The sequence below is a fragment of the Budorcas taxicolor genome, chromosome 2, assembly GCF_023091745.1.
Source record: "Budorcas taxicolor isolate Tak-1 chromosome 2, Takin1.1, whole genome shotgun sequence".
Classification (NCBI taxonomy): Eukaryota; Metazoa; Chordata; class Mammalia; order Artiodactyla; family Bovidae; genus Budorcas; species Budorcas taxicolor.
In genome coordinates this window covers 34,255,510-34,267,641 of record NC_068911.1, presented here as the reverse complement: position 1 = coordinate 34,267,641, position 12,132 = coordinate 34,255,510, and the positions used below count along the sequence as shown (strand labels likewise).

Below are 12,132 nucleotides of genomic sequence, written 5' to 3'. Positions count from 1 at the left end.
TGAAGACAAATCTGGGGCTGCTAAAGTGGTTCAGAGACATGGCACTGCTTGTCCAAAAAGATGTGATAACAATATAGTCCTTTTTCCTTTTCATTATCTTTTATTCTGCTTTCCATGCGATTTTGTGATGACTAATTTGGCTCAGATCATGAACTCCTTATTGCCAAATTCAGACTTAAATTGAAAAAAGTGGGGAAAACTGCTAGACAATTCAGGTATGACCTAAATCAAATCCCTTACGATTATACAGTGGAAGTGAGAAATAGATTTCAGGGTCTAGATCTGATAGACAGAGTGCCTGATGAACTATGGACGGAGGTTCGTGACACTGTATAGGAGACAGGGATCAAGACCATCCCCATGGAAAAGAAATGAAAAAAGCAAAATGGCTGTTTGAGGAGGCCTTACAAATAGCTGTGAAAAGAAGAGAAGCAAAAAGCAAAGGAGAAAAGGAAAGATATAAGCATCTGAATGCAGAGTTCCAAAGAATAGCAAGGAGAGATAAGAAAGCCTTCCTCAGAGATCAATGCAAAGAAATAGAGGAAAACAACAGAATGGGAAAGACTAGAGATCTCTTCAAGAAAATTAGAGATACCAAGGGAACAGTTCATGCAAAGATGGGCTCAATAAAGGACAGAAATGGTCTGGACCTAAGAGAAGCAGAAGATATTAAGAACAGGTAGCAAGAATACACAGGAGAACTGTACAAAAAAAGAGCTTCACAAACCCAGATAATCACAATGGTGTGATCACTCACCTAAAGCTAGACCTCCTGGAATGTGAAGTCAAGTGGGCCTTAGAAATCATCACTACGAACAAAGCTAGTGGTGGTGATGGAATTCCAGTGGAGCTATTTCAAATCTTGAAAGATAATGCTGTGAAAGTGCTGTGCTCAATATGCCAGCAAATTTGGAAAACTCAGCAGTGGCCACAGGACTGGAAAAGGTCAGTTTTCATTCCAATCTCAAAGAAAGGCAATGCCAAAGAATGATCAAACTACCACACAATCGCACTAATCTCACACGCTAGTAAAGTAATGCTCAAAATTCTCCAAGCCAGGCTTCAGCAGTACATGAACCGTGAACTTCCAGATGTTCAATCTGGTTTTAGAAAAGGCAGAGGAACCAGAGATCAAATTGCCAACATCAACTGGATCATGGAAAAAGCAAGAGAGTTCCAGAAAAACATCTATTTCTGCTTTATTGACTATGCCAAAGAATTTGACTGTGTGGCTCACAATAAACTGTGGAAAATTGTGAAAGAGATGGGAATACCAGACCACCTGACCTGCCTCTTGAGAAACCTATATGCAGGTCAGGAAGCAACAGTTAGAACTGGACATGGAACAACAGACTAGTTCCAAATAGGAAAAGGAGTACTTCAAGGCTATATATTGTCACCCTGCATATTTAACTTATATGCAGAGTACATCATGAGAAACGCTGGACTGGAGGAAGCACAAGCTAGAATCAAGATTGCCGGGAGAAATATCAATAACCTCATATATGCAGATGATACCACCTTATGGCAGAAAGTGAAGAGGAACTAAAAAGCCTCTTGATGAAAGTGAAAGAGGAGAGTGAAAAGTTGGCTTAAAGCTCAACATTCAGAAAACGAAGATCATGGCATCCAGTCCCATCACTTCATGGGAAACAGATGGGGAAACAGTGGAAACAGTGTCAGACTTTATTTTGGGGGGCTCCAAAATCCCTGCAGATGGTGATTGCAGCCATGAAATTAAAAAACGCTTACACCTTGGAAGAAAAGTTATGACCAACCTAGATAGCATATTCAAAAGCAGAGACATTACTTTGCCAACAAAGGTCCATCTAGTCAAGGCTATGGTTTTTCCAGGGGTCATGTATGGGGGTGAGAGTTGGACTGTGAAGAAAGGTGAGCGCTGAAGAATTGATGCTTCTGAACTGTGGTGTTGGAGAAGACTCTTGAGAGTCCCTTGGACTGCAAGGAGCTCCAACCAGTCCATTCTAAAGGAGATTGGTCCTGGGTGTTCTTTGGAAGGAATGATGCTAAAGCTGAAACTCCAATACTTTGGCCACCTCATGTGAAGAGTTGACTCATTGGAAAAGACTCTGATGCTGGGAGGGATTGCGGGCAGGAGGAGAAGGGGATGACAGAGGATGAGATGGCTGGATGGCATCATCGACTCGATGGACATGAGTTTGAGTGAAGGAGTTGGTGATGGACAGGGAGGCCTGGCATGCTGTGATTCATGCGGTCACAAACAGTCAGACACGACTGAGCGACTGAACTGAACTGAACTGAATTTGAGAGCTGAGAGTTGAGTTATGTGGGAAGAGGAATGTCACTGGGCCAGATGTTGCCACTATACTCACAGGGTCATCTCCAAACTCCCTGTGAAGTCTCTCCTTTCTGACTCAGGACACAGTTTGTGTGGTACGTTAGATAAGCTTTTCCTGTACACTGAGTTTTTTTATTTTTTAATAGTTAACATACATGCACTGGAAAATGTGCTTTACAAGAAACAGAACACCCCTCTCCAACCCATGACTTGAAGAATGGATACGTTTAAGTTTTGGAATTGATTGGACTCAAAGCAAAAGACCAAACAAATGAAGATATAGGGGGTTCACTCATAGGGCAAAATGTGTGACTACAGTACCAAGTTATGAGGCTTAGACAAACTGGTGTGATCACTGCCATAGAGTCAATACTTGCTACTGTAATGATGCGAACCAAACTTCACTGACTTTAAATTATTCCAAGTCTTTCCAGGATGCTCCCTACTCAGATCTGTGAACCCAATGCAGAGAGCAACACACAACTGCCCGAGTCACCCAGGGAAAGCACCTCCATCGCGCCTGACGGTATCTGTCTGTCTTGTTCCCAGTGCCCTGAGATGGCATCTGGAGCTGCTCAGAGGGAAACGCTTTGGGAAAAGGAGGAGTGTGAGCCCGCTTGTTGCCCATCCTCTCCTGCCTCCCCTGTATTCGGCACATGGAACGATGCTCACCTTTTCCCATTCACGGTCCTTGTTCAGCACGATGACCACCAGTCTGGGATGCACCTGGTAGCCTTCCTCAGTGAAGGACAAGTCTTTGCCATCCCACGTCACATTGACCATAAATCTGGAGAAAGGAAGAGAGAAAGACAAATGTTTACGGAAAAATCTAAGAGGTTTCAGACAAATGAGCAGATGCCACCATCCGTGTAACGCTGAGAAGGTGTAAACTCTTTGCCAGCAGCCTCTACCTGTGGAAGCATCAGTACCTGTGCAGGCTCTGCTAATCAGTACCTGTAATCACTCCCAGACTCCCATAACTGGTTGCAATTAACAGATGAGTTGGAACATTTTTGTTCTGTCAGGCTACAGACCTTTGTTCAATGATCTTCTAACAAGAGGATCTGAAAGCATCTTAAGCTACTTTAAAGGAAACTGCTTGCTCACAAGCCACATGGTATACAACATCAAAGAAATGATATCCCATTAATTCATTATTTGTTCAACTAATATTTATTAAATATTTGCTACATGCCAGCAATCAGCTGGTTGGCTGGGGATAAACAAGAAAACAGACATGATCCCTGCTCTCCAGAAGCTTATAGTCTAAGAGAGAGGATGGGTATTAATTGGTTAATCACAGATATATGACCAGTGTTGGGGTTCCCAGGTGGCTCAGTGGTAAAGAAACTGTCCACAATGCAGGACACGTGGGTTTGATCCCTGGGTCAGGAAGATACCCTGAAGAAGGAAATGGCAACCCACTCTAGTATTCTGGCCTGGGAAATCCCATGGACCGAAAAGCCTGGTGGCCTGCAGTCCATTGGCTGCAAAGATTCAGACATGACTTTGTAACTAAACAACAACAGACGACAAGTGTTACGATGGCGGGGGTAGGGGTGTATGTGCTCCGTGAAAGTGAAATGGGGCTCAGACCAGGCTCCTAAAAGGAAGTGCAGCTTGACCTGAAGAATGAGGCAGCATTAACTAGATAAGAAAAGACATAAGCACACTCCAAGCAAAAGGCAAAGCATGGGCAAAGGTCCTGTGGTAGTGCTTACTGAGGACTGAGTGAAGCAGAGAGAGCCAAGGGGCTGTGGAGTGTGGTGTGGGTGAGAAGGTGAATGGGGCAGACAGTGCAAAGCTTTTCAGGCCATTTAGGCAGTTCTGTCTTTGCTTGAAAACAATAGAAGGACATCAAAGATTTTAACCAGTGATATAATCAGACTTGAAGGTTGTGTAGAAAACAGGGTTGCAGAGGACCACAGTGAGTATGGGGGACCGATTACAGTGCTCTTATTAATCCAGGTCAGAGATGATGCTGGCTTTGACCCCAAAAGAGTAGGGGAAGGAAGAGCAGGAGCCGTAACACACAGGACCAAGTGGAGAAGTTTTAAGCAGGTATTTAGGGATAGGTCAGATTTGAGGGTAGAGGAGAGAAGCATCATGAATGGGTCTTCAGTGTCTGCCCTGTACAACATCCGTCCGTTATCTTTATCACAAGGGAGGCTTGTCTGTCTCATGATACTCCGTCTCCAACCCTCCCTCCTCAAAACCACTTGCCTGTAGCCAGGCTCAGCGCTGACATGAAGCAAGACAGGATTTGGGAGGAAGGTTCTCAGGGATTCACATTTCCTTTTCAGCTTGAGAAAACTGTGACGCTGTTAAAGATGTCCAGAAAACGTAGCACTTAGGAGATAGTCAGCAAATGCAGTATGGTGGTTAAAAGCAAGCAAACACCCCCAGAAAGGCAGGGTATCTCAAAGCTGCAGCATTTTCTTGCTTTATATTCCCTTAACAACAAAAGCAGCTAAAGAAGTAAAATACCAAGGAAGGGGACTAGACTATAAAAACAATTCCACGTAGAGTGACTGGCCTAATTGATCACATGTCTGCCCCTGGGCAGCCACAGTGCACAAGACCCGACTGTGTCCTCTGGGGAAAGACTCAGGTCTCCAAGGTGAAGAAAGTGGGGGAAACGCAAAGAACATTTCTGTGTATCCATTCAAAGGCCTCTTAGAGTCCTTAAAAAATCATGTTTTTCAAGAAAAGTTAATGGCATGAAGATAATTCTCGCTACTTACTGTTAAACAAGCAGAAACGAAGATAAAAATAGGGTTTGTCTATGCATGGAAAGATTCCAGGTACTTTCTATTTTCTTTTGTGTTATCTTTGTACTCTTGAAATTCTCTGCAAATACTTTTTATTTTTAACAAAGATACTCTTTGTTTAAACACAGAAAAAAAAAAAATGAAACACTGCTATTCTGGAAGAGGCAAAGAGCAATCACCATCTTATTTGGTACATCTGATCATTTCCTAGGAAGATAATTTACGGATTCAACAACTATTTACCGAATGTCTATCATGTGCCAGGCCTTACAGAGAGTCCTATAAATACAGAAATAGAAAACACAGGGTCCATCCCACCCCTTCCATTCTCACAATTCAGTGACAAAGACACGCAAATGTTGCTAGCCCGTAGAAGGCCACTTGTGTACTGGTGCTCTGTAAATAGGAGAAGTCGTGAGAACATAGAGGGAGGGTCTCTAATGTGAGCTCCGTGACGTAGGGAGGGCTTCCAGGGGAATCTTCAGGAGCGAAGGGGTTGACGAGAGGTGGGGAAGAATATTCGGAGCAGAGGAGTCATCTTCAACAAAAAAGAGTCAGCAAAGGAAGTGACACGTGCTATGGGACATAGGAAATAGCTTAGTTAGAACAACAGGCAGTGGGGATGTATCCACAGAGCTTCTCTGAAGCCAGACCATAGGGGCCTTAAGTGTCTGGATTTTGTTCCGAAGGACGTGAGGATCATGGAAGGTTTTGAGGGGAGAAGTGACTCACTGCACATAGGAAACTGCAAAGCCAAGGGCGTAGACCCATGAAACATCCTGATGGGACACTGCCCATGGAGTTTCAGCATAAAAACTACAAAGCCCACTAGTGGACCTCATCTGGGCTGGCAAAAAAAATCCATGACCAAGTCACTCCGTATCTGCTGTCTAAAACTCACAGGCCAGCTGATTCACTGAGGGGTTTTGCTTGTTTAAAATGTCATCCAATAAGCTCTCAAGCCACATTTTGATTATACAATAACTTGAGGTAACTAGAGCTCGTGTTCAGTCTACCTAATGCCCCAAAGGTAAGTGAAACTGAGAAATTTAGTCCATCAACAAGAGCTTTGGAAATACCCAGCTCGTTCTGTGTTTGGAAAAGGCGGAGCAGCGGACGAATCCTTTGGGTTTGACTTGGACACCTGGCCCAGGGGAGAGCCATTCACAGGGTTATGTTGTGTGAATGGATGTTGCTGTCACCGCTTTAATCTCGGAGCTGGCATGCCCTGTTGAGCACCTGCTCTTCTTCCGATTTGCCAGTTGGATGTACTTAAATCTCTCTTCTTTCATTCCCCACTTCTGTTTTCCCCACTTGTTCCCTTGCCTCCCATTTTGTAGTGAAATCAGATGGAAGTAGCAGGGACATTATTTAGATGCAATTTCTCTTCTTCAGATTATATGGAAACAACTGTATGGAAATTCTAAGGCTCCAATTGTTCTCTGTTCCTTAAAGATTCAATATTCTGGGCCAATGAGTCCGTATACTCAGTGTTTATATTATCTACCTTCCTGCCTTCCTTTCGGTCTAGCTTTCTTCCTATTAAGAGTCTTCTGTCCCTTGGGAGGGGAAAAAGCCCTCTAACAGAATTTCTTTCGTTCAACAGTAATTTCATTATGAAGTTGGTAGGGAACAAGTACCTATTACCTTCAATTCCACCATCCAATTTCTAGGAAGGACAATCCATATTTCTGCAGGCTTTCTTCCCACTTAAGCTTACTCTAAAGAAAAATTCTTTACCCAGGGAAAAAACATTCTACACCCCACTGCTTGGTCCCCATTAACACCTGCTGGGCACTTGTATTAAACAGTAAAATCTTATCACTGTTTTATCTTTTGAAAATTGATTACAAACTTTTAGTGACCAGATACAGTATCAGAAATTCTGGCTGCTGCTAAGCTTCGAATTACATCTTCAATATTTTCATCGGGAGCAATAAACACAAGAGGACATGCTGGCAAAATGTGGATGTGGGGAAGGCTCTGGTGGCTTGCAGAGGAGCCATTTTTGTATTATTATTGTCCGTTGATTGTGAGGTGCCGTTTTTAATCAGTGACACACATAACAGAAAATATGTAAATTATGTGATGCACGTACATCTAAGTTTCCTTTGGTACCTACAGCCTCAGGTGTATGAAGCTGAAGTCCCAGGTGAAAGAAACATTTCTGTTGCTTGTATTTTGTGCCCTATGAATGGCTGGCGTATGTGGGTCAGAAATAACATGGAAAAACATGGTGGACTGTTTTTCCTACATTATCACCACACAAAAAAATTGGGTCAGAATTATCAAGTTCTTTCAAGATCTGCTTTAAACAGTAGTCACCAACTACAGGTGGCTGTGGAGCATTTGAAATGTGGTTAGTGTGAATAGAAATGTGCCAAAAGGGCATAACAAAACTGGATTTGGAAGACTTTGTATGAAAAAAAAAGTATAAAATCTCATGAATAAATTTATATTGATTTCATGTTGCAATACTTTAGACACGTTGATTGCAATAAGACACATTATTAAAATTAATTTCATCTTCTTTTTACTTATTTGAAGTGCTACCAGATAATTGAAGATGATAAATGGCTTACATTATATTTCTATTGGACAGCTATTCAGGACCGTCTTCGGTGTTTTGTCTTGTTTTCTTAACCAGCAGATCCATCCTGAAGGCAGGGACCTCTTCTGCTTTGTTTTGTATTTTATTTCTAGTGCTGAACAGAGTGCCTTGCACAAAGGAGGTGCTAAAACAAACAGGTGCAGAATGAACAAAGGAATGAATTGCCATCCAGCAACTGCTGAGATTGAACCCTGCCTCTGCTGCTCCTCAGCTTCATCTCTTAGGGTTGTGCATTTAAAATTCTCTGAGTTTCCAATTTCCTTCTTTGTAAAAATGGATCAGGTTAAACCATATGAACTAACCGTGATGGCTTCATGTGGTTTAACCTAACAGATCCCTAACTCCCAGGTTTTGTGAGTGGGATTAGCAACAGTTCATAGAAAAACATCCAGTCCAATTTCTGGTACACAGATGTTGCCTAACCTTTACATAAAGCTTTCATGCATTTTTAAAAATAGTTTTCTACTCTGACATATTTCCTAACACACTGCCCCAAACACAACCTTGTTGTTAGTCCCTGTAAAGCCATGCTTATCGCTGCCATTCCATCCACTCGTTGCCAGAGTGCTTTCTTTTTGTCAAAAGAAAGCTTTTGACAAATACGATATCTGCTTTTCTCTTTCTGACTTACTTCACTCTGTATGACAGATTCTTGGTCCATCCACATATTAAGGCATATATGTGGAATCTAGAAAAATGGTACAGATGAACATATTTCCAGGGCAGGAGTAGAGACACGGATGTAGAGAACAGACTTGTGGCTCCAGTGGGGGAAGGAGAGGGCGGGATGGAGTGGGAGACTAGGGTTGACATACAGACACTACCACGTGTAAAACAGATAGCTGGTGGGAGCTGCTGTCCTGCGCAGGGGGCTCAGCTGGGTGCTCTGTGATGACCGAGAGGGTGGGATGGCGGTGGCTGGGCAGGAAGGAGGTCCAAGAGGGAGGGGACATATGTACACTTACAGTTGGTTCACATCTCTGTACAGCAGAAACTAACACAACATTGTAAAGCAATTATACCCCAATTAAAAAAAGAAAGAAAAAAAAAGTCATCCGTATCTGGTCTGCATCGTGTCCAACTCTTTGTGACCCCATGGACTGTAGCCCGCCAGGCTCCTCTGTCCGTGGGATTCTCCAGGCAAGAATACTGGAGTGGGCTGCCATTTCCTCCTCCAGGGGAGCTTCCTGACCCAGGGGTCTAACCCGAGTCTATTATGTCTCCTGCATTAGCAGGCAAGTTCTTCACCACTAGCGCCACCTGAGAAGGCCAATAAAAAAAAGAAAAGAAAAAATAAAAGCCATCCAAATATGTGCTGCATAAGCCTTTACCTATTACTTAAAACGTCTCCTTCCTCCAGATTTCTACTTTCTCTCTTTTGCCTCGTAACTCTCCTTTAACTTCCCAAATCTGATTGTTTGCAATGTTCTCTAGACATATTTATTATTCACTATTTCCCTTCAGACTTTAATTCCCTTACAGTTTCATAAATGCCACCATAACCCATTCAGTGTGTCTCAATTTTCAGTTAATTTTCCATCTGCTTTGCTACTTCCCTTGTTCCCCGGGCCTTTCCCCGAATCACACTATCCCTTAAATGCCTACACAGACTGCTATGCGTGTCACCATTTTTTTCATTTGTCAGCTAATTTACATGTTTTGGAAAACAGAGTCACTGTTTTCTTTAACCTTTTTTCAGTTCTCAAGACACTCTCATTTTTACAAAATGTTTTGGCTCTTTCCAGAGTCCTCCTGGTGGCTTGAAATCCCTTCCATGTGGATGCCTTTCTCAGCACCTTCTCATCCTCCATTAACCCTTCCCTTACGGGCATGAATCGTCTCTTTAGAGCAAACTCGTGGAGCTTTTATCACTTTTAATTCCCATCTCCTGCCCCACGTCTGCCCCAAATACATCCTCACACCATTTCCTTTCAGCGAGTCTCTAGATGAGTGTACTTTCCTCTTTGCCCCAATCTCATATACTCATTGGTGGTTTCTGGTTTCCCTTGAATGATTACCAAAGGCATGACCACAGAGCTGAAACTTAAATGTCAGGACTGAAATATAATAACTCCAACACACAGATCTGCATAATCCAGGCCAGTAAGGCATTCAAAACGGGCTCAGAAACTACAGCATTATGGAAAAGCAAAAGAATAAAATAAAAAACTGGGTTAAAAAAAGAGAGTGAGTATTTACTCCTTCTCAAATTCCATTGTGGCCAAATTAAAAAAGAAAAAACAACATATTAATGTTAGTTGTCAGCTAAGCAATACTAATTTTTAAAAAATTAGAACATGAGTGGCAAGCTCCAAAAAGGCAGGGATGTTTCTTTTGATCACTGAGATTCTAAAACACCTTAGAGTGTCTTGCAGTACAAGCTTAAACATATTTGTTGAATAAAGGAACAAATGAATGAGTGGCCATAGGCCACTGAGATCATGTTCATTCAATGTTTATTTTCTGTGCAACTGTAGAGAGGCAATTCTGCAAGACGACTGCTTAGTTTGGGAATTGGCAAGCTCAGGGTTAGAATGCAGTTCTGTGGCTTCCAATCCCAGGTAAGTCTCCTAAATTTTCAGAGCATCCATTTCCTCTTCTGTAAAAGTGAAGTTATAATGGCCACATCTCTGTGTAATCACAGGGCTTACATTAGATGAAACTTAACGAGAGAAGGTATATAATGTGACCAGCAGAGTGTTTGGCACATAATGGTGTCTGGTAAATGATGACAGCGGGGGTAGCAGTAGTTGTCATGGTTTCACATAATTATCTTCTCTCCTTCTAAATTTTGAAATTAAAGGGCTTTCTCTGAGATGCTGGAGGATCATTTGGGCTGCTAATCCCTGTTTCTGAAGGGAGGCAATGAACCCTCCAGGTCCCTACCCCAGGCTAATCTGATTGCTCAGAGCTCCAGGTACCCCTGGACTGGATTATGATGCAAGGGTGTTGACCCAGCTGCCAGCATGCCTTTCATGGCTCTTGGGCTTCCTGTCTCTGCTTGGTGAGCATACCTGAGCCAAAGGCGATTTTCGGGGACATGCCCCACCTACTGTCTTTTGAATATAACTTCTAAGTCTAAAACATGGAGTAAGTTAGGGCAAAGTTTTCTCTATAAGTGTGACTATTCTATTCATCCCATCAGTAGACAACATGCCTGACCCATCTGGCTAAAAGTCACTTAGGGCTGCCCGACTCTTTGCGATCCCAGGAACTGCAGCACAACCAGGCTCCTCTGTCCTCCACTATCTCCTGGAGTTTGCTCAATTCATGTCCATCGAGTCGGTGATGCTATCTAACCATCTCATCCTCTGCTACCCCCTTCTCCTTTTACCTTCCATCTTTTCTAGCATCAGGGTCTCTTCCAAAGAGTCAGCTCTTCACATCAGGTGGCCAAAGTATTAGAGCTTCTGCTAGAAGATCAAAGCAGTAAATCTTAAAGGAAGTCAACCCTGAATGTTCACTGGAAGGACTGGTGCTGAAGCTGAAGCTCCAATACTTAGGATCTAATATGTATGCTCTAACTCTACTTTATCAGGAGTTGTTGGAAGACTGAGGGTGCATTAATAAAGCTGTTCTCGGGATCTCTTGCTCCTTATATGTGTGGTTCTTTCAGAAACCTGGTGGAGGATGTGGAAGTTCTTGAAATTCTGGGTAGTATTTTGCAACACTATCAAAATAGTACCAAATATGTCACCATGAACCCTTCATGGCTCTGCCTCATCTAAGCATTTGGAACTGACAGGCACAGGGGTCAGTGGATCCAGTCCTTTCCAAGAGCATCTATTCCAAGAGAGCCAGACAAAAGTAGGCCAAGTGACAAGCAGTTTCTACAAGCTTCCTAGATCACCTGTGTCTCTGCTGTCAGATTATTCAGGATCTCAAACAGGCAGATGTACATGCATACTGACTCCTCATCTTCCCCAAATATGCAGAATGGGTCAATTCAAAGTGTGAATTTATCCAGGAATCTCTGGGTATCCCCCATCCTAGAACCTAGGCCCCACGAGAAGGGGAATTTTCTCTTTTGTTCTCTGCTGTATCCTCCTTCCAGAACCCGGAACAGTGACTGGCGTGGAGAAGCTGCTCAGTACATATTAATGAGGGAAGGAAAAGTCGATGAGGTAATAGAGGCAGAGGAGAAAGGTGGGGTCAGATTGTGGGGCTTCTGAGCCTCCATCATCTTGTGAGCCCATCTCTCGTAGTAAATGTCTTTCTCTATATAAATATCTTGCTAGTTCTGTTTCTCTGGAGAACCCTGACTAATACAACCCGATACTACCATCTGCCAGAAGAACTGTGAAAATAAAACACAAATCTGTGATACATGTGATGCAAAAAGGGCCCCCGTGTTACTCATCACCTGCACAGCTTTATCTTTGGGCTACAAAGTCCTTGAGGACAAGAGTTCATAACTCAGTACTTTGAAC

At 42.9% G+C, this 12,132-nt stretch overlaps 1 protein-coding gene across 1 annotated transcript in view; it reads right to left on the bottom strand.

Moving 5' to 3' along the window:
• Positions 1-12,132, bottom strand: part of GRIN2A (glutamate ionotropic receptor NMDA type subunit 2A) — a 436,390-nt gene that overhangs the window by 134,478 nt on the left and 289,780 nt on the right. The window contains exon 3 of the mRNA XM_052664054.1: positions 2,993-3,107. Coding sequence (XP_052520014.1) covers positions 2,993-3,107 — 115 coding nt within the window. The remainder of the gene's footprint in view (positions 1-2,992; positions 3,108-12,132) is intronic.